This window comes from Ceratocystis lukuohia, assembly GCF_044167205.1.
Source record: "Ceratocystis lukuohia strain C4212 chromosome Unknown Supercontig2_pilon, whole genome shotgun sequence".
In the NCBI taxonomy this organism is placed as follows: Eukaryota; Fungi; Ascomycota; class Sordariomycetes; order Microascales; family Ceratocystidaceae; genus Ceratocystis; species Ceratocystis lukuohia.
This window is the reverse complement of record NW_027263521.1, coordinates 273113-293443: the sequence shown is the minus strand read 5'-3', so window position 1 is coordinate 293443 and position 20331 is coordinate 273113. Positions and strand designations below refer to the sequence as shown.

The window sequence follows — 20331 nt, the reverse complement described above, 5'->3', positions numbered from 1 at the left end:
GGTTTAGAGATATCCCAGGAGCAAAATTGGAAACAGGCACACGATGTATCCTAGTCATTAATCACATATGGTGTCCTTGATTGGATATCCTATCTCTTTCAGTGCGTGTTACCGTCAGCGTTATGCACTACTTGATTATCCAAGTCTTGATACACAACCTGGGACAACGGGGAGAGCCATAGGGGCCTGTGTAACATAGCTGATCTAGGCTCGTTAGTCAGATGCTCCGCTGTACTACGAAAACAACGTAGCTGGTCTTAAAAGAGCCGCGCCTGATATTTCGCGAGCTGTATAATAAGAATCTCCCTCTTCATACATGCGGCATCAAGGGTTGCGCTCTGCTCTAGGCCTCATGATACTCTCATGGCCTCTAACACCGACTCCAGTTCAGGCTCTGCCTCTGCCCATGAAACGAGACCGACAGGCCCTGTGCTGGTGAATTCCTACACCCGAGCCCCTATACAGAAAGGGCGCCCAAACCAAAACCAGCCTGGCCTGATATCTTTTATGCGCAATGTTTTTACGACTCCCGTCTCTGCGCTTTCTCCTGGCACTGCAAGCACCACATGCGCTAGAAAGTCTACTGCCCTTCCGCCAATCAAAGCATTCTCATTCAAAGGACTATTGGCCGCAGACTCTCCTACACCCTACAAACTAGTAGGCCCAAAGAATAGGGATACAGCTCTACAGCCCGCTGGTTGTGATGTCAACTCTGATTTGACACGAATTGCTGAAATCTGTGCACTGTCAAAATACTCTTTAAGCAATCAGCATGAACTACACAAAGGCCCAAACTGTGATAAATGTCAGCTGCCGGCAAATATCCAAAGCTCACAGCATGCGCATATTCTTCAAGTTCGGAGTCTACATAGTGCCCACGACAATGCATGGGGTGGTGGCTCTGCTAGAGGGAGAAAAAGACGCGCTATGGCAGTCACCAGCACACTTAAACCAATTTTATCCCGTGGCAGCTCGCCAGATCAACAGCCCACAGCAAATCACGCCGTGGGGGAGCCAGTGAAATATTTGATCCAAAAGCAGGTTTCAAGCAAATCTCCGAGAGTGGCTTCACAAGCCGGAAATTCAGAATGCAAAGTGCCAAGCACTCCGCCACACGATGGCTCCTCAAAAGAAATTCTATCTCTCCGATCAGCTACATGTGCACCCGCTGCTTCCCAGAATTTCTACGTTAAGCCAAGTTGCTCGCAAGATTTTCCTCTTCACTCGGGTCATCAATACACACACACAGGATCAGCAGAAGAACAAGAAATGCGCTATGGGGCACACAACTGCGCATGTCCACAAGGATTGGATTTGGTCAAGGAGAAATTAAGGGCATTATTAAACAAGCCACAAGAAAGACAGACGTCGTTGGTAAGTCTTTAGATCATGGACGGTTGCAGTAGGATGCGGACACGGAATATTATGTAATGCACAGATACAAAGTCTAGCTATTAGAAAAAAAGTTGAATATAACGTGCAAATAAATACACGACCTGGATTTTCTACTCCGCATATTGGTCCCCTCTAACTCATAAATGTTCAGCCATAATTTCTAGATCACAAGATGCCTGCTCTATCTAGCCCCAGTGATTCCACCCTAGTGCTTGGTGCATCTGTGATATCCGAGTTGGCAGAGTTGGAGCACAGGGCTGGCACAGTTTGATCTACCATACTTGCAAGATTTGTAGATGAATTAGACCGGTCTGGTAGCGGTATCGATTCGTTCGAAGGCAAAAACGACTCAGCAGATTTCTCGAGTGGAGTTTGTGTAGAGTCGATTTGCATCTTGTCGATGATTAAAGATGGTTCTGTAGTTTCAGCGAGAATAAGATCGGTATCCGGGTTAATGCAAGTGTCGGCATCGGGGAGAAAAGTGTCTGCAGGAGGATCCGGGTCGATAGAAGTAGCACCGGAAGCAGAGACAGCCTCGATTGTATCAGCTAGGCCCGAACTAACATCCTGAGCAATGACATCCTCGTGTACAACAGCCTCATTATGAGTTGAGTTTTGCTTGTCCGCCTTTCTCGCCCCACCGGCTGTGGTATCGAGACCGCTCTCTTGTACTCGACGGGCCTCACGACGAAGGGCCTTGGAGTCAAACTCGTGCCAATCGCCATCGAGATATTGTAGTCTAAGAGGGTTGATGTTAGTATTTTTGCGGAAAAATATCACAACAGAATCTTTGGTGTAACTTACTCAGTACACTGCACGGATGCTGGTTCCTCCTCTGTGAAGTATGGATGGTTTAGGACCTCTGCTGCGGATGGGCGCCTGTTCGGATCATATTGGAACATGGCTGCCAACAGTTGTAGCGCCTGTGGAGAAACTTTGTCATGGTACTTGCTGTAGAAAATGCTTGGCCGTAGAAAACTCGGCCGTAAGAGTTGGAACCATTGCAGTTCAGTAATACTGGGCCAAATCTCCTTCGTTGGAGTGCCCATCACCGAAAAAATGCGTTCGAGCTGGTTAGACTCAGTGCCATCACCAGGGAAGATCGGCTGGCGACAAAAAATCTCTACCATGACACATGCGGCACTCCATACATCTACCATTGAAGAGTATTTAGTGTCACCGAGGAGAAGCTCGGGAGGCCGGTACCAAATGGTGATGACACGATTGGTGTAGTCCAAGCGGTGTCGTTTAGCATAGAACCGAGCCAGACCAAAGTCTGCAAGCTTGAGAATTCCGTCTTTGCTCACTAAAATATTAGCCGCTTTAATGTCTCGATGTAGAACGCCACGGGCATGCAGGTAGTCGAGACCCTCGAACATCTGCTTCGACATGTCCTTTTTCTGGGCGTCGTTGAGCTTAAAGGAGGGATGATTGAGAATTCCTGTAAGGTCATGTGAGAGGTATTCAAACACCATAAAGCATTCATTTTTCTCAACCATGACTTCCAAGAGGCTCACAACATTTGGGTGACGCAGGTACTGCAGCAGTTTGATTTCGCGCATGGCAGTGACCGGAAATCCATCACGTTCGCCTTCCATGCGAATTTTTTTAAGGGCGACAAGCTTGTTGGTGTACACATTCATCGCCTTAAAAACTTTTCCATATGTTCCTGAACCAACAACCGACTCGTTGCCGGGTTTGCGGTAGTACACGGATTGAGAATTGGCTAGATGCTCTGGAAGCTGAGGTTTTGGCAGAAGTTTGCGAAACTTTTTCATGACCTTGCGGGTTCTGGGGGGTCGGGGTTGTTGTTGCTGCTGTGAAGCCCGAGAGGCCCTAGTAGAGGCAGGGCCTGTAGGTGCATTTTTGGGCGGTGCATCGCGGTCTCGGGGGTCGGTAGTTCTCGAGGGACCAGTTGGTGGTTGTTTTTCTAGCTTGGAGACAACAGAGGCGTTGAACTTTTGCGAAATTTCAGGGTTGGGAACGGTGGTTGTTGAGGTCTTCGAGGGTTTGAAAGCAAAACTAAACTTGTGGCCGCTTGAAGGTCCTGACGCCACTGGCTGGTTGACACTATCACCCAAGGGCTTTCCATCATAAATCTCCTCTTCTTGGGCACCAGAAGCTTCATCAGCGTCAGCTTGTGAATGTGATTTGTCATGCTCTTGGCTGTGTTCACTGGCCAATGGATTTTGCCCGTCAGTTGAAGGATTTTCAAGTTTTGAGTTGCGATCACTAGATTCTAACTTAGATGCATCTAAATCGCTAGTACCTATTAAACGACCACTCTTAAAAGCGGCCGACGCTGGGCGAAAGTTGCCACGGTGTGAGGGTCCAAGGTGAGTGGTGTGAGGAGGCGAAGTAGGTTTTTGGGTATCGGAATAACCATCCAACGGGTTCTGTGAGGATTGTCTATCGAGAAATCGGAATGGATTAGCAACTTTGTTCAAAATAGCCCGATGCAGGTGGATGCCTAGCCTTACCCAGTGATGCCTGGTTCATTATGTTCGGTGCTGATGTTTGATGAACCATTTCTAAGACTACTAAACCCACGTAGAGGCGATCTCTCGGAATGATTGTCTGCATAAGAGGCAGATTGGTCGTTTCGACCTAACCTTGCGGCAAGGTTAACCTCGACGCTATTTGCACCAGAGGCGAGTGGATCACATGGGATAGCCCGTTTGCCACGTTTGCGTTCTCTGCGACCTTTGCGGTTACCACGGTCGGTATCATCGTCGGGCCAATCATGTCTTTTATCGCGTTCAATATCCCTGAAAATACGATCCCGATCGCGGCCCCTATCGCGATCTTGATCTCGGTCACGGCCACGTTCACGGCTGTTGCTAGTCGATCGTCTGCGTAGGCTTGAGCGTGATTCTCTAGGACTCCTACTTCGGCTACGGGGCCGGCGATCGGGTTCCAAGCTTCGAGGGGGCGGAGCGCTTGATTGGAAGACGGTATTATTCGAAGTTGTGTCAGCCGTGTTCGCTTGGTTTGACTTTTGTGTGGGTGAATGTGATCGTGAGTGTGATCTTGATCGAGAGCGTCGAGGTTGTCTTGAATCAATTGAATCGTGCCTACGACGACGCGGTGGTTTTGTATCATTATCGGGCTCTTTGGGGTAGTCTTTGCCCCTCTCTCTACCCCTTGCTCGATCCCGATCTCTCTCACGATCTCTATTTCTATCTCTTTCTCTTTCTCGATCCCTGTCACGATCGCGGTCACGATTGCGGTCACGGTCACGGTCACGGTCACGGTCACGGTCACGGTCACGGTCACGGTCACGGTCACGGTCACGGTCACGATCACGATCTCGATCTCGATCACGGTCGCGTTCACGATCACGCTCACGCTCACGTTCCCGGTCTCGCCGATTGCGTTCACGCTTAGAGCGTTTTCGATGAGAGTGTGGAGATGGACTTCTTGATCGGCGACGTTTCACTGCAGGAGAGTGATTCCCACGCAAGGCTGCTGATTTTTCGTCATTGGCATGGCCAGACCGGTGTCGGGCATTATCTGTCGACCTTGATCTATGGTAAGAAGGGGATACAACTCGTTCCCTATTCGAGTCACGGTCTCGCCGAGAGTCTCTCCGGTCGCGTGATCTTGACACTGAGCGAGAGCGAGAACGGCGATGTTTGCTAGAGTCCGAAACAGCTGTAAGAACAGAATCTGAGGGGGCAGAGCCTAAACCATCATAGGCGCGGGATTGGCGAGATGGGTCTGCTGAGGCGGAAGTCTTAGTGTTATTGATCGATGGAGACGGACGACGATGCCGCCGCTTGCTTGAGTTTCTGCCTCGACTGCGGTCCCTGTCTCGATCTCTATCACGTGTTGAGCTGGAGTAGCCAGCTTCAGTCTGGGTATGAGACAACTGATGATGAGACTCAGATGGCTCAGATTTATTGTAGTCGTAAGACCGATGGTCTGGTGATAACTGGCTGCCCGCCAATATATCAGCCTTTAGATCTTTTGGCAAAGGCCCTCTCGAATTAGCTTCAGTCTTGGGGCGTTTTTCCTCTGGCTCTTGATCTCTGATGATAGTGCCACTCATGATTGAATTAGGTAGAGAGCCAACGACTGTTTCTACAGTAGCATGGCCTTGCTGTAGAGTAAAAAAAGAAGTAAAAAAAGAATTAATAAAGAATTAACAAATGAAGCCAAACGGGGTGGGAGAGAAGGAGAGATGAGCGTCGAGCTTTTTGCGGAGCGCGCAGTGCACGTAAATCACGTTTAAAAGTGAGCAGTAGCAAGAAGAATAGCAGTATCAATAATCAACAAGTCGGATTTTGATCAACGCCAAATCAAGCCTGAGGATGAAGACTAGTGAGACTGTTAACGTCTGCACAGTGAGTTGGATGGATGGGCGTCTCAGCCAAGCCTGCGTTACAAGACAGGCTGCTAAACTGATAGGTTTGGTGAGCTTGCGACTTCAATGCGTCTGTCGTCTTTGATTCTGCCGCTTGACAGCCTTTCACTGGGGATATTCTGCGTATAAAAAGCTTGTAATACGGACAAAGGAAAGAGGAAATTCGAAACTCAAAGCAGAACATCTAGCACAAGGCAGAAGGCCAGGGCAAAACCAAAGCCAAAGCCGCAAGCTTTCAAACTCGAAAAAGGCAAAGGATGAATTTCGCTTAGCGAGGTAAGTTGACCCGCAGATTAAGCGCCATATTTAGCCGGTATTCAGCCGGATGGGCAAGGAAGTTGGGTTAAGTCAGTGGCAGCAGAGCTAACAACAGGTTGACAAGTTGTAAGGTGTGGGTGGAATCGATGATGGCCAAGGCAACCTGTGATTGTTGCAACAGCAATGGATTTCAGCCGTCTTAAACTCTGTGACGGCTGATATTGATAGGATGCTGTTACGGCAATACTGTCCGAGGAAGAAGCCAGACGCTTGATTGATAGACTTCAAGCCGCCAATAGGACCAATAAGCACAGATAATTGCACTGACTGTTTTGTCTTTGCATGGACCACTATCAAGACAAGTCAAGTCAGGTTGACTAAACTTGCCGTAGCAGAGCATATTTTGCCGGGCGTGCTCGCAAAGACACTAACCCCCGAAGGGGAGAAGAGCAAGTCGCCAATCCATGCCGCAGTTTCTTCTCTTGTCAGAAGGACAATCTATATAATCATTTACAATATGCTGTTCCATCTGTTGTAGTCCCCGTCCACTCTAGCCCAGAGCTAGAATAGTTAGGGCTTTAGGATTGTTGTCATACAAATAGTCTTTGACTATAGGTGGAACTAAAGCCATGCCATATATCATCAACTCTGATACCGTCGCATGATATCTAGGCTGATATAGTAGAAGACAGAGCAAGACTACCACTCATACCCTCTATTTGATAGAGATGAGTAGGGTCCGTCGAGTTCTCCGTCTATACCAGTATCCCAGAATTTCCAACAGGTTGACAGGAGACAAAGTCAAACAACAACAATAGTGCATAGACAAGCAGAGGTGTACTAGTATCACCTCTGTATTAGCACAACTGCCATCCGGCAGATATAATGTTGGGTCAAGCGACGATGTCTTCGACATAGTGCATGCCATGGTTCATTAAACAGTTGTGATGTCAATTTCAAGACAACGGTCAAGTAGAAAATGCCATGGCATACTTTGGAAATGAGACCCACTTCGTCGATCTTTCTGACGACTTTCTGGGCGCACAACGCACTCTGGCTAGTTCTAGATACAAGAGCCGCCAGGCATGACTAACGGGACTATCGGTTGTCCGGCATGAAAAAGGCGAAGTTTTGGGCGGTCAATTGGCCCTCGATGGGCTTTCAGCCCGTGGAAAACATATCCTACTAAGAGGGTGAAAAAAACGGACAACAGCAGCCTTTGAATGTTGATCACCTGCAAGTAGGCAAGTTTGTTCAGTCTTTCTTAAAGATCAGGGATAGCACTATTAACCCCATAACAGGCCAAACAGAAAAAACAAGAATTTGATCTGGAGACGAGGCTAAGTCATAGGTAAACTTGTTTGAGGCCATTCATTCAAGGGAGTTGTTTCCATAACGTAGCTAATTAGCTAGTAAATGGGTTGTGGTCCCGCCACTCTCATCGTTGAGTAAGAGTTCCCAAAGCAACTAAAAACGCGATGCTGCACTTGATAAGAATTCTGGGATTGTGGAGAAGATGAGTTGTTTCTGGGTAAAAAAAGGAAGTCGAGTTTATTCCAGGAAGTTTTGGGCAGAAGACATTTAGCCCCACCCTAGATAGGCCAAGGCAGCTGGTGTCAGCTGCAGCTTATGAGGACTCAGATGCCCCATCTTCGGCGTTTATCTTGTATTCTGTGGTGCATGTGTCATCTTACTACTAGTTACGGCATGCTATGTATACACCTAAAATTATACAAAATTACAATAAAGTTGTTTCCTTGCCGTCACTCTTTTTAAATAATTAGGCATGGTGGCATGTCCTATAAGCTTGTAGCTATGGTAGACAGGATTAGGTTTAGACACCTATCCTAGCTTTAACTGTACATCACGGTCATCCTTAAGCGTTTGTATGAAGCTGAGAAATTATTCCTGCTTCTAGAATCTCCTACTTGGGGCTTTTTCATACTTATCAAGATAGCTAATGGATGTTTTATCTTAGAATGCAACTTGTCTTATGTGTGCGCTTGATAGGCCGTAGCCGGTAACTTCCTAATTAATTTGTTGAGGTTTTGGTTGTGTTGTTTTGCACATATAACCCTAGCAATGTTCCCAACATAGAATATCAATGCTCTCTGTATCCACATTGTATTTCTCTTGTCCCCCCGACTCTTGTTACCGACACATCTCTTTCAAAACCTCGTTAACTAAAAATTCACAATGGAGTGGCTTGGACAGGCAAACGTGACCTTCACTCACAACAAAGAGCCCGTCAAGTTTGCTCTTAAGGACGGCACCCAGACAGACTTGCTCAAGGTCTGTGAACAGGCCACGCCAGCATGCAATCTTAACCCTCTGTATTTCAACGGCCATGTCCAGACCGCTATTGCCGCCACCTCTCGGGATGCTCCATCGCTGTATTATAAGCGTCGAATTTTCGAGTCTGAGGAGGTCAACATCCCCGGAACCTTTACTGTTGATTGGGTCGTACCGCCGAATGAAGAGCCTAAAGATGCCACCTTGCCGCCTCGCACGACCTACTGGGCAGACAGCGAATTTGCAACCATGTCTAGCGATGACACCAAGCCCACGCTGGTCGTCATGCATGGCCTGTCTGGAGGCTCCCATGAAGCCTACTTGAGACACACCATTGCACCGCTGTTTGATAGCGGAAAATGGGAGATTGTGGTGATTAACTCGCGTGGCTGTGCATGGAGCAAAATCACCAGCGGCATCTTTTATAATGCTCGTGCCACTTGGGATGTGCGTCAACTCATCAAGTGGCTTGGCGAGAAGTACCCCAAAAGGCCACTTTTTGCGGTTGGCTTCTCTTTAGGTGCTAATATTCTAACTAACTACATGGGTGAAGAGGGTGAGAACTGTGTGTTGAAGACCGCGGTTCTGTGCTCCAACCCTTTTAACTTGGAGGTGTCTAACACTTGCTTACGTCGGACCTGGATTGGCAGGGAAGTTTACATGAAATCTATGGGTAGTAAGTCCTACGTCAGACTTTTTATTCTTGAACGTGAAATTAGAGATAATAGCAGCTAACACACACTAGACAGCATGAAAAAGCTAGCATGCCGCCATCAGGACTCCATCAAAAAGTATACCAACTACGACTATGAAAAGCTTATGAATATTACTTATCTCTATGAATTCGATCGCGAGATCCAGTAGGTGAACCCATCATACTATCATTAAGATAAGGAACTAATGATACGCGTGTAGACCCAAGACCTGGGGCTACCCCACCGAAACTGCCTACTACCGTGATGCCTCCTCATCTGATGCTGTCACCTCTATTTGTATTCCCGTCCTTGCCGTTCATGCTAAGGATGACCCTATTGCCGCTGATGAGGCTATGCCCTACCCCGAGATTGCCACAAATCCCTACACTGTGATGTTGGCCACCTCACTAGGTGGCCATCTCGGCTGGTTCGAGGTTGGCGGCGGTCGCTGGTTCACTAAGCCGGTTTGTAATTACTTGAATCGCATGGCCTTTGACGTCGATCTGGAGACTTTGCCCAAGATCGATCCTATGCTCAACCGCAAGCGTGAATACACTTACGACGCCATGAAGCGTCACTGGGAGAATAACGCATAGGAAATGGAGCCTCTATGTTCCCTATCTAGAGCGAGACCATATACACTGATTCGAACTAGTTCATATATAGTAACTTTGAGGTCACTTTTATTATAACACTCAAAAACAAACGAAGTCAAGTGATATTGATTTATTAAAAGACAAAAAAACGGTGCAAGTCGAATAGTAACTGGTATGGCACCCCAGATCGCTTTTCTACAGCCAAGAACGCCGATGCCCATGCAATATAAACACCCAAAATCCACCCCCAAAAGCCGCCCGCCTGTTACGTCAGTCAAAGTGGTTGTGATATACGCCGCAGAAACGACGTCACTGCTGATCTTTTTAGGAGTATTCAGCTTCAGAATACAATAACAGTCTTGCCGCTTAAGCTCCTTGTAATAAGGTCACTCCTGACTCTCTAAGCTCAGAGTCATGAGACTCGAAACATTTCTCCCCTTAGAATTAGGCAAACGCCACCCGCTTCTTCAGTTTGCAGGGCTTCGTTCCCCCCATGGAAATTTGCTTGAGCGAATCGCCCTCGTCCTCGGTGTCTTTGGTTTTCCGCTTGCGCTTTTTGCGCAAGCTATCCTTGGCGTCTTCGAGTTGTGCCTTTCTCTCGGCTTCCTTCTTCTCGGCTTCGATTTTGCGGGCTTCCCGGACTTCTTCGAGCTGACGCGCCTTCATTATCTTAGACTCGATCTGCCCCTCCTTCTCTGCTTGGACCATAGCGAGAATGGTAGACATGCTTTCCTGCAAAGTGAGTGAAGTGGTTAGCAAAAGTTGCCAAAATGGGGAAAAAAGCATTGTACTCAAAAATCAACTAGGCTTACTTTGTCATCCACAAACACCTTGCCCTTCTTTTTACCCTTGGGCTTTACAACGCCAATGGGGGTGATCTTGTTGAGTTCTGGCAGGTTAAGCTCCTTGGCCGTATACGTCTTCTTCTTGTTGCGCTTGCGCAGTAGGTCGACCAGGCCGCTGGCAGTCTTCGGGGCTTTGCTGGGCGGTGTGCCCTTTTGATCCTTGATCTTGACAACACCCGTGGGGGCGCGATGGCGTTCTTTCTTCTCCTTGGCCTGGTTGGACTTATTCAACGCATGCTTGTTCTTGATCGTGGCTGTCCGCGCCATTGTGAAGAATGGTTGGAGGAAATTGGAGCTGTAAATATGATGGACTTGCGTATGCGACTCGAATTTTGTGTTTGGCTGCACTTTGATGGAATAGGAATTAGGAAATAGTTACAACAAGTCGCAGTGATAATACCTTTACAGTAGAACATTGGGACCGAAGCGCAATTTGGTAAGGTCTTGTAAATTTTTTGAAACTTTGGGAGCCGATAAGATAAGACTATCTTCGGTATATTATCGGCAGATCTTTGATAGAGCAACACAGTTAGCTATGCATGCATAAACTAGCTAGTGTTGCATAACTACTGCATAATAACTTTTTCCACGATCGACTAATCTGCCCCTCCTCACCAAGTTTGTCTACCTCGACTACTCGGCTTCTTAACGAAAATAGTCAGCGGCCAATTTCTGGGCCCATAAGAGCCGCCATGATCCCCAACAAGCCTTTGCCGTGCTCGGATGAGTTCGAGACTCCCGATGCGTACATTGAGGCCCTACTTGAGTTTGTCTCAACCAACAATCTATTTCAGCTTCTCTGTGGTGGTGTTCACATCTTGGACTTTTTCACAACAGATCCTGGTCTATTCCAGGCCGTAGTTCCAAAGGACTGGCAGGAGTTTCTCATGGCATGCCCGCCTATGAAACTTCTTGACCTTCTTATGCGCGACGATGTCTCGGGCGATTTACCAGTCTGCTGTGAGCTGCCTGTGCCAGCATCTTTGGTAGACTATATTACCCAGATCCGGCGGTTGACGCTGTGCCGCAATTTCACATCACGCCAGCAAGACCTAAAAAAGCTTCCTCGCCATATTACAGTCGGCATGAAGGAAAAGAAGATCCATGAGGTGGTCAACTTCGCGAACTACGTCCATGGCCTTGTGGGTGACATTGCAACGAAGTATGGCGAGGATATCTCGCATCTGATTGATTTCGGCAGTGGGCAAAACTATCTTGGTCGTACTCTCGCTAGCAAGCCATATGCTCATAACATTGTCGCTGTCGAGTGCCGCGAGGAAAACATTCTGGGTGCAAAGGATTTGGACATCATGGCTGGGATTGCCAAGAAGCCCGTAATTATACGCAACAAGAAGCTGTTTATGCAAACTGTGGATAGCAAAAGACTTGAGACGGAAACTGATGCTACAAAGCGTGAGTGGCTAGAGCGGAATCTAGAGAAAAAGATTGAGATCGATGACAAGGTAGACCTCCGTTCACGCAGGGCTATTGGAGCCGAGGCCGAGTATGAGCGAACTCAGGGCAACGGCGCTATCACATATGTCAAAGGCCGCATGGAAAGCGGCGACTTGACTGAGATTATTCAGCAGTTAGATGCTGTGCAACTACAGGAAAAGAAGGAGGCAGTCAAGGATGACGAACTATCAGAGGAAGAAATCGAAAAAGCAGCAGAAGCAGAGGCCCAGAGGCGCAAGTTGATGGCGATTTCAATTCACTCTTGCGGAAATCTATCACACTATGGGATTCGGTCACTGGTTATGAACCCATCCATGCGTGCAGTTGCCATTGTAGGCTGCTGCTATAACTTGATGACTGAGCGCCTAGGCCCTCCTACGTACTTGTCGCAGTACCTCCGGCCAACTCTTCAAGCAATAAACGGTCGTTTGATCCGGGAGTCATCTCGTTTTGATCCTCAGGGCTTCCCAATGAGTAATCGTCTGGAAAGCTACAAGGAAGGAGTTAGGCTAAACATTACTGCGCGCATGATGGCATGCCAAGCGCCATTGAATTGGGGCGAAGATGACAGCGACGAGTTCTTTTCACGGCACTTTTTCCGCGCGGTTCTGCAGCGAATCTTCCTAGACTACGGAGTTGTCTCAACGGTGCGACATGCAGCCAAGGATTCCGCCGGACAAGACGTGGAACGGGGTGAAGAAGACGGCGAGGCGGACTCCCCCTTCAACCTAAGCACTAATCCTGTTATTGTTGGGTCGCTGCGCAAGGCAGCCTACAAGAATCTGAATGCCTATGTACGCGGAGCCATTGCGAAGCTAACTACCAACAAAGACTATGAGCAATATGCCGCTACGGTAGCTAAGGCTACTGAGGGGCTGACGGATGAGGACATTGAAAAGTACAAGGAGAGATACCTGCCACGCTATCGCGAGATGTCTGCAGTGTGGAGCTTGATTTCATTTAGTGCCCAGGTGGTGGAGTCGATGATTGTCACAGATAGATGGCAGTTTCTACGGGAGCATAGCGATGTGGTGAGAGACTGCTGGGTGGAGACAGTGTTTGATTACCAACATAGTCCGCGGAACCTAGTAGTAGTAGGCATTAAGCGGTAGGTAAATGAAATTGCAAATTGGGGGGTGGGAGGGAAGATGTTGTCCTTGTATTTTTGTACTTATAGAATCGGATATTGGATAGCCGGGACTTGGGGAGAGAACCAGCACGTTGCATGCTAGTGTCATTTTGCGCATGTCTTTGCACACCTAAGCTTGGAGGGCTTGATTTTTTGACAGCTGTACACTTTTAGGGCTACTTTCTTTCTTGATCGAAGCCCTGCTTTCTTAGAGTCTTCCTTGTCATTATTTTCTCTCTGATCATCTAGTGTCTCACCCCCACACTAGCCGGCGTGAACGAGGCTAATCTGCTGTGCAAAATATCACCGTGCGGAAGAGGTCGAGGGAAGTATTTCCTTCCACTCTTGTTCTAGTCCTATAGCCTTTTTGTGATGTGTTCCCGAGTGCCTTCTGATAGCGTAGTTCGGTGGCTGTTATAATGCTATGCCAGGGCTATTAGTTGATCAATGGGTAGCGATACAGTGCCGAATGGGAATGGAGATCATGTCTGTGGATAAGAGGGGGAACAAGGACAAGGGCTATGTGGACTCTTATCTCTCATTTGGAGCTTTGCCAGGCCTCTAAGATAAATATTACGACGCTGTGGTTACATTCGTACAGTGGCTGCTTACCCTGACAATGGCCCGCCAATATAAAAAGAGAAATTCTTTGCTCCATTCTGCATTTATTAGCCCCCCCCCCCCCCCACACACACACAACCAGCTCAGTGAGAGCGTGGGGGGCCTGGCAGTAGATGGGGGCATCTGAATAACCCTATGTTTACACTGTCGTCGTATTAGGGTTCTGACAGCCCAAGCTTCCTTTGCTGGAAGCTATTCACTAGCAGGAAAAAAGACACCATTGTTGTGATGAAAGGTCGTGGGATAAAGATTCAAGATCGAGGAGGGTAGCATAGGGTATTCCCGGAAGCCAAAGATAACGGATTATGGGGCCCCGTCTGTAAGACAAGGCACATGCAGGTGCAGAAAGGGCATATATCAGTAGGAGCAGAGAAAACCAAAGAACAACAAATAGACAAGCTTATCCTAGTCAGTTGAAACTAGGTAGGGGAAATAACCTTGGTGGAGGAGCAGAGCGGGCGCATTATCTGTTGAAAACGGGGGTGCTGTGTTGCCAGCAAATGTTAGCTGATAAGGTCGGCTATGAGCATCCCGTATATTCATGCTTGTTCCTGTTGCTTTTGCTTGGTGCATTACTGCTATTGCAGCAAATGCCCGCCTGCCCGGTTGACGCCATGCTCCTACGAGCGAGAGCGCAGGGCTAGCTGATGAAATGGGTGGGCTCTGAGCAAATGGGGCTTGTGTAAAATAATCAAGATCGAAATGGCTAAGTCGAATGTAGGGCTGTGGTTGGCTTCCTTGGATGTTAAACTGTAAATATGCGTTGATATGCGTGCGGTGCATGCAAGCCCTGGAATATTAGGACATGTCGATATCGGAAGGAGATGTAATTTTGTCTTTTGTGGGAGTTGCTTGTTGAAGAAGGCCTTGCCATACCGCGAGCCTGCCCGTTTCGTTTCGAAAGCTGCTATTAAAACAAGGCAGTTTCCATCTCAGCTTCTTTGCTCTATTTCCCTATTTGTCCCGTGATGAATCAAGCTACGCTATCTTGGCCTTCTTTTTTCTTCCTTTTTTTTTTTCATACTCTCTTTCCTTTTCGTTACGTTTTTCATCTCTTTTATCACCAAACGTCCCCGGATTGGCTTGCCCTAGCCGGTTTTGCCTCCTGTTTTGCCGGACTTACAAAATTTTCTGTCATCTCCCACGTTCCTCTTGGTTGATTCTAGACTTTCCTTCTCCGGTCAACTTCTGACTTGTTCCCTTCCTGTTCTTGACCTTCGTTTCTTTTTCACGATAAGCCCTTGCCCTTAGAGCTTGTAAGCCGCTATTTTCCTGCTCCGTCTTTTTCCTTTATTATCACCGCGTGACAGGGTGCTCTTACGCTACTTAAACCTTAGCGCCAACAAGCTCACTGCTAGCAGTTTGACGACTTAGGCCTGGAAGGGAGTTTCGATTAATAACTCTTTAATCACACGACCGATATCTGAGAACCAAAGACTACGACACTTCTTCCGTTAGTCAACCCCCAAGTCATACCATCCAACTTGAAGTCTCCTTTGCGCTCCGGGCTTTTAGTATTTTATCCTTCACGACCTCCGTGCGTCCTTCCTTTGGCCTTTTTCCGTCCCTTTTTTTCCAGCTGGGTCCAAATTTGTACTAGCACGAGAAGAGTCTTCATATACCTTATACGCTTTGTTTCCTTTTTCTTCTTTTCCAAGTACGACACCCTTCACGCCAAGGACAAAAAAAAAGGCTTGGGGATACCGCTTTCAAAATGAATGCCCAAATATCTATCATTGCAAGTCTTTCGCAATCACCTACACCCCATGTCTGTGCTTGTGCTAACCAACTGCCCTATAGGATGGTACCTATTCTTTGATTCACATTCCCCTGGACATTTACTCGTCACTACTCCAGCCCATTCTTCGTACACTGCTGCCCCAAACCTACACAGTTCGTGTAACTGCAGAGGGACCAGACTTTAGCCCCGGTGGCTTGACACATGGTCAACATGGCTTCCTCAATATCACCATAACACCTTTAGAATGCTCTATTGTGTGTCATCATGAGTGGGCCCGAAATGTCTTCATGCCCGTCATATCTACACTACCTGAAGGAAGGACTGGGCAAGTCACTATTTCGAAAGACACATACATGGTCTTGTCTGTCATCAGTGCTGGAATGGATGCTGCAAGTCGCGTAATGGAACTCACCTCTCCGCTCGCTTTAGCCGGTATCCCTATTTTCTTCATCACTACCTATTACTCTGACTTTATTTGTGTCCCTACCAAGGAGCGCCACAATGTCAACTCGACCTTGCTTGCTCATGGGTTTCAACTTTCCAGTGAAAATGGGTCTAGCTACGTACCTCCGGGCTTTCTTGGCTATCCTAGTAGTACCAATAGTGCCGAAGCCCCCAGTCCCACATCTGACTCTTCTCCTGGAACACCACTTCCTAGTAATGTCGATGAACTAATGAGTCGCACTTTCGACCTTCTTCGAAAGCGCGCGGTAGTTCCGTATGCAGAGGTTGATTTAGAGCTGGTCCAATGCTCGGGCCGTGACCATGAAATGCAAAACTCCGAACTTCGTGCGCCAGCCCATGCGATTCATGGTCGCCGCGGAAGTGCTCCGCGTGGTTGGATCGATACTGCCGACACTTCGCTATACACTGGTATTATTTCTGCGTTAGTATCCCATCCCAGGTTTTGCTCGGTGACTCTTGCCCAGGAAGACCCACCATCTCTTCTCCTTGATCGCAAGCTGCTTCCATTTTTTGGAAACTCGCTTGTAGGCGACTTTGAATCCACCATGACTCCCATCTTCCTCGATTTGACCAATTTGCCGACGGAAGTCACTGGTATTGTTTGCGGTGTTGCGGGGCGGTTGTTACATGAAATGAAGATGGAGAGCAGCTCAGAGCTGTCATATCTTTCAACAGCAAAGGCCGGCTCGGTTATTTTGTCCGAGATACAGGCAAAGCGAGCACTGGAAATACTCAAGCCAATTGTCGAGTGAAAGTCTTGCGAGTCATGGGTCGGGTCTCCTGGTGTTTTGTTTATACAACAACAATGCGTGGCTGTTGTGTTTTGATATCAGCATCTGTCTTCTTTATTTAGCGCAAGATATTTAGGTTTATATATATATATATATATCATGACGTCATGAGTAAAAAGCAATAATTTACTCATACCTATGGGATATACTGTGCAAGTATACGAAGTGGCTTTCTGAGACTGCCCATGTAACCTTGTACTTCAATATCACACTATCACAACATGTGGGATTCACCACCCTGCGACATGCTATGACCCAAGCATTCCGCTTCTATCTTTTCTTTTTAGAAGTCTCCTTCTCCTCAATAAACCCTCCTCTTACCAATGCATCCCTCCCAGCGTTATTAATCAAGGCAAAGCGTCTCGGGCCCAACTTCAGCCCGCCGTACCACCGCGTAACGACCACCACAACATCCCACACATCTGCAATCTGCATAAGGTGTAATAGTCGGCCGCCAGCCGCTGTTTCGCCGTCATCATCGCAATCCTGGTATACAGCGCCAGGCTTCCCACTACCATCAGTTGGCCCACGTATCCGCCATGCTGTGATATTGTGCGTTGCTGAGCGTACCTTTTTGTCGCTAGCGAGTAGGTGCGCGATATATTGAGCCGCTAGTGTAGGCGAATCGACACGCGCCGCGCGGGCGAGAAAGGTGGATTTGTTTTCCATGAAAGGCATCGAGAGAGTCCATGGCGGTGCAGGCCCGGTGAGGTCCACTGCTATGTCTTCTGTTTGCGTGTGCCGCTTAGACTGCCCCTCACCTTCACCTCCCACTTCCTCATAGAGCCCTTCTGCCGCCTCCAATTCAGCTGCCTTTTCGGCAGCAGCCTCGTCTTCTAATAGCCGTGAGAGTTCCTCGAGGGCATCAAATAGACAAACTGCCCCCGGGACGTAAGAAGTCCCTAGAGCTTCTTGAAATAGACGGACATCGCGAGCGCCAGAGCCTCGTTTAGTAAGATCGCCTGCACTATGGAGTCCATTTAGTATGGGCGGCTCTGTTTCGGGGTACGTTTCGGGGAACGTCATGCGCAGAGAGGATTTGGCAGTAGGGAGAGTTAATATATAAGAGGCGGGAGACGACCCAGAAATTGGGGTAATAGTGTTGTCTCCATAGATAGAGTTTATAGCCTCTATCTCGTCTATGAAATCCTCAGACATATTTCAGGGCAACCGAAGAAAATTGGGCTAAATTTTCACGGCGATATTTGACAATACAGTGGGAGCGCAAGTCCACACAATGTCGTGATAATCTAAATGTGCGAGTACGTATACATACTTTTGGCACCCCTCCAGCCAAATACTGCTGAGTAAGCGGACCGCTTTATTGGGCGCCGCCTACATGCGCGCCCCCAATTCTTTTATGCGCCCCCTCCCTTGTTGTTTTTTGCTTACCTAAGCAATTTTTTGGCTTACCTAAGTATGATTTTGACCCCTCAACAGCGATGCAAATTCAGAAGATACATGAAACCAAATACACCACATACACCACATCAAATACACCAGATAAACCAGATAGAGATGGAGACAGACGCTTTATCACACGCTTTAAATGCTGTAAATGCAAACAACACAGCAGATGAAGTAGCAGACAATGCAGAGGCACTACAAGTCAGTCAAGTTCCAGACGATATCCTTCCCCCTGAAGGGATTTACGAGTCTCGCGAAGCTCTCTTTGCTGCTGCGAATGCCTGGGCGAAACCTCGAGGCTATGCATTCACAACTGGAAAGTCTAAAAAGACTAAAAATGGCCGGACAAAAGTTGTTGTTGCTTGCGATCGATCTAGAAAGCCGCCAAACCCTTTAGCCATACGAAAACGCCGAACTTCAAGTCGAGTAACTAGCTGCAAGTTTTCAGTATTAGCCAAAGAATCTCCAGATGACGGTGGCTGGACTCTAACTTACCGGCCAGGCAGCGAATTTGCCCAGCATAATCATCCGCCAAGCGACGACCCATCTGCACATCCCATACATCGCACTCTCAAAACAGAGGACATATCTACAGTTTCGGGCCTAGTAACGGCTGGAGTTGCCCCTCGAAGCATCAGGACGTATCTATATAATACCTCAGATACTCTTGCAACTGCAAAAGACATTGGCAATCAAATTGCAGCTGCGAGACGAGAATTACGCCAAGGGCAGAGCAGCGTACAAGCCCTCATCGACCAGCTCAAGATAGAAGGCTTTAGGTGCGAAGTTCGGGTTGACTCGGAAAACCATTTAACAGCTCTTTTCTTTGCGCATCCTAGCTCTATAGCATATCTACTAGAGAACCCAGATGTCTTGTTACTTGATTGTACATATAAGACAAATCGGTATTCTATGCCGCTCCTGGATATGATCGGAGTCGATTCCTTCCAGAAATCGTTTTGCATCGCCTTCGCATTCCTTTCAGGAGAGACGGAGGATGACTATCTATGGGCATTACAACACCTGAAGTCTCTATACCAACAAGAACTTCCTTCTGTTGTTCTCACAGATCGATGTCAAGCAGTTATGAATGCTGTTCCAATTCATTTCCCTTCTGCTGCTGCCTTGCTTTGCCTTTGGCATGCCAATAAGGCAGTTCTCCAACACTGCCAACCAGCTTTTGGCCTTAAGCGCAATGAGTCACCCGACAGTCCGGAGACCAAGGCATGGGAGGAGTTTTATGGATGGTGGCACTCCATAATCGCATCGCCAGACGAAGAGACGTACAAGACCCGTGTTGAAGACTTTCGGCGTCAGTACACCTCACAACACCTTCAAGAAGTTGGGTATGTCTTGACATACTGGCTCAACCCACACAAGGAACGACTTGTAAAAGCATGGGTGGACAAGTATTTCCATTTTGGTAATACCGCTACCTCAAGGGTTGAAGGAATTCACTGGCTGATCAAATCACACTTGGGAACTTCAAGATTTGATCTTTTCGATGCTTGGCAAGCCATTAAAAACGCAATCTTGGGTCAGATGAGAGAGCTTCACAAAATGCAAACCTCCCAGAAATTACGTGTGCCTCTAGATATCCCTGTGGCACCATTTGAATCTGTCCGTGGCTGGGTCTCGCATCAGGCTTTACGCAAAGTCCAAGAGCAGCGGCAACTTCTTGGAAAGCCTCTGAAAGCTTGTACCCAATCATTCACATCTTCTCTTGGTCTACCCTGTGTCCACACTCTTCAGCTACTTCAGGAGACAAACCGGAATCTTTCCCTTAAATATTTTCATCCTCATTGGCATCTAAACCGAAATCAACTTTATCAGCAGCCTATTTTAGAGCCATGGAGGTGTCCGACTTTCAGAACACCCACTCAGCCAGCCTCAAGTACGAGGCGTGAGCCGTCTGGATTTGAGAATGTTGAGCCTAGGACAAGGAAAGCCCCTAAATGTAGCAAGTGTTATCAGGTTGGCCATACAATGGCTTCGAGGACATGCCCGCTTAGATATTCAGATCTATTGAATCAATAAATTTCACTGTATTGTTTGCCTCCATCTGCTGTATCTGTAGTCTGCTTGCTGGTCATAGCAAAATCATACTTAGGTAAGCCAAAAAATTGCTTAGGTAAGCAAAAAACAACAAGGGAGGGGGCGCATAAAAGAATTGGGGGCGCGCATGTAGGCGGCGCCGCTTTATTGCAATAATTATTTAGCGTATACAACACACCAATCGTGCGTTAAACTCAATCTTTTCTGTTAATAGCGTGAT

General features: G+C 47.6%; 7 protein-coding genes across 7 annotated transcripts; 4 read left to right on the top strand and 3 right to left on the bottom strand.

Moving 5' to 3' along the window:
* Positions 1-1560: 1560 nt before the first annotated feature.
* On the bottom strand, positions 1561-5446 carry HOO65_020082 (CTD kinase subunit alpha; the record flags this gene model as incomplete). Its single annotated transcript, XM_071006315.1, has 3 exons — positions 1561-2134; positions 2200-3627; positions 4008-5446. 3 exons carry the CDS (start codon positions 5444-5446, stop codon positions 1561-1563), a joined length of 3441 nt encoding a protein of 1146 aa, XP_070860720.1.
* A 2769-nt stretch (positions 5447-8215) lies between these two features.
* On the top strand, positions 8216-9602 carry HOO65_020081 (putative esterase YMR210W; the record flags this gene model as incomplete). The annotated part of the gene is made up of 3 exons (XM_071006776.1): positions 8216-8987; positions 9057-9171; positions 9227-9602. The coding sequence occupies 3 exons, from the start codon at positions 8216-8218 to the stop codon at positions 9600-9602; spliced, it is 1263 nt and encodes a 420-aa protein (XP_070860719.1).
* A 444-nt stretch (positions 9603-10046) lies between these two features.
* HOO65_020080 (putative 60s ribosomal subunit assembly export protein loc1 protein) lies at positions 10047-10714 on the bottom strand (the record flags this gene model as incomplete). The annotated part of the gene is made up of 2 exons (XM_071007049.1): positions 10047-10334; positions 10415-10714. The coding sequence occupies 2 exons, from the start codon at positions 10712-10714 to the stop codon at positions 10047-10049; spliced, it is 588 nt and encodes a 195-aa protein (XP_070860718.1).
* Positions 10715-11139: 425 nt separating this feature from the next.
* On the top strand, positions 11140-13014 carry HOO65_020079 (uncharacterized protein; the record flags this gene model as incomplete). Its single annotated transcript, XM_070999985.1, has 1 exon — positions 11140-13014. One exon carries the CDS (start codon positions 11140-11142, stop codon positions 13012-13014), a length of 1875 nt encoding a protein of 624 aa, XP_070860717.1.
* A 2352-nt stretch (positions 13015-15366) lies between these two features.
* HOO65_020078 (uncharacterized protein) lies at positions 15367-16610 on the top strand (the record flags this gene model as incomplete). The annotated part of the gene is made up of 2 exons (XM_071006837.1): positions 15367-15456; positions 15510-16610. 2 exons carry the CDS (start codon positions 15367-15369, stop codon positions 16608-16610), a joined length of 1191 nt encoding a protein of 396 aa, XP_070860716.1.
* Positions 16611-16919: 309 nt separating this feature from the next.
* HOO65_020077 (Protein IMPACT -like protein) lies at positions 16920-17807 on the bottom strand (the record flags this gene model as incomplete). The annotated part of the gene is made up of 1 exon (XM_070999984.1): positions 16920-17807. One exon carries the CDS (start codon positions 17805-17807, stop codon positions 16920-16922), a length of 888 nt encoding a protein of 295 aa, XP_070860715.1.
* Positions 17808-18167: 360 nt separating this feature from the next.
* On the top strand, positions 18168-19749 carry HOO65_020076 (mutator-like element transposase; the record flags this gene model as incomplete). The annotated part of the gene is made up of 2 exons (XM_071006710.1): positions 18168-19402; positions 19701-19749. 2 exons carry the CDS (start codon positions 18168-18170, stop codon positions 19747-19749), a joined length of 1284 nt encoding a protein of 427 aa, XP_070860714.1.
* Between the last annotated feature and the right edge of the window lie 582 nt (positions 19750-20331).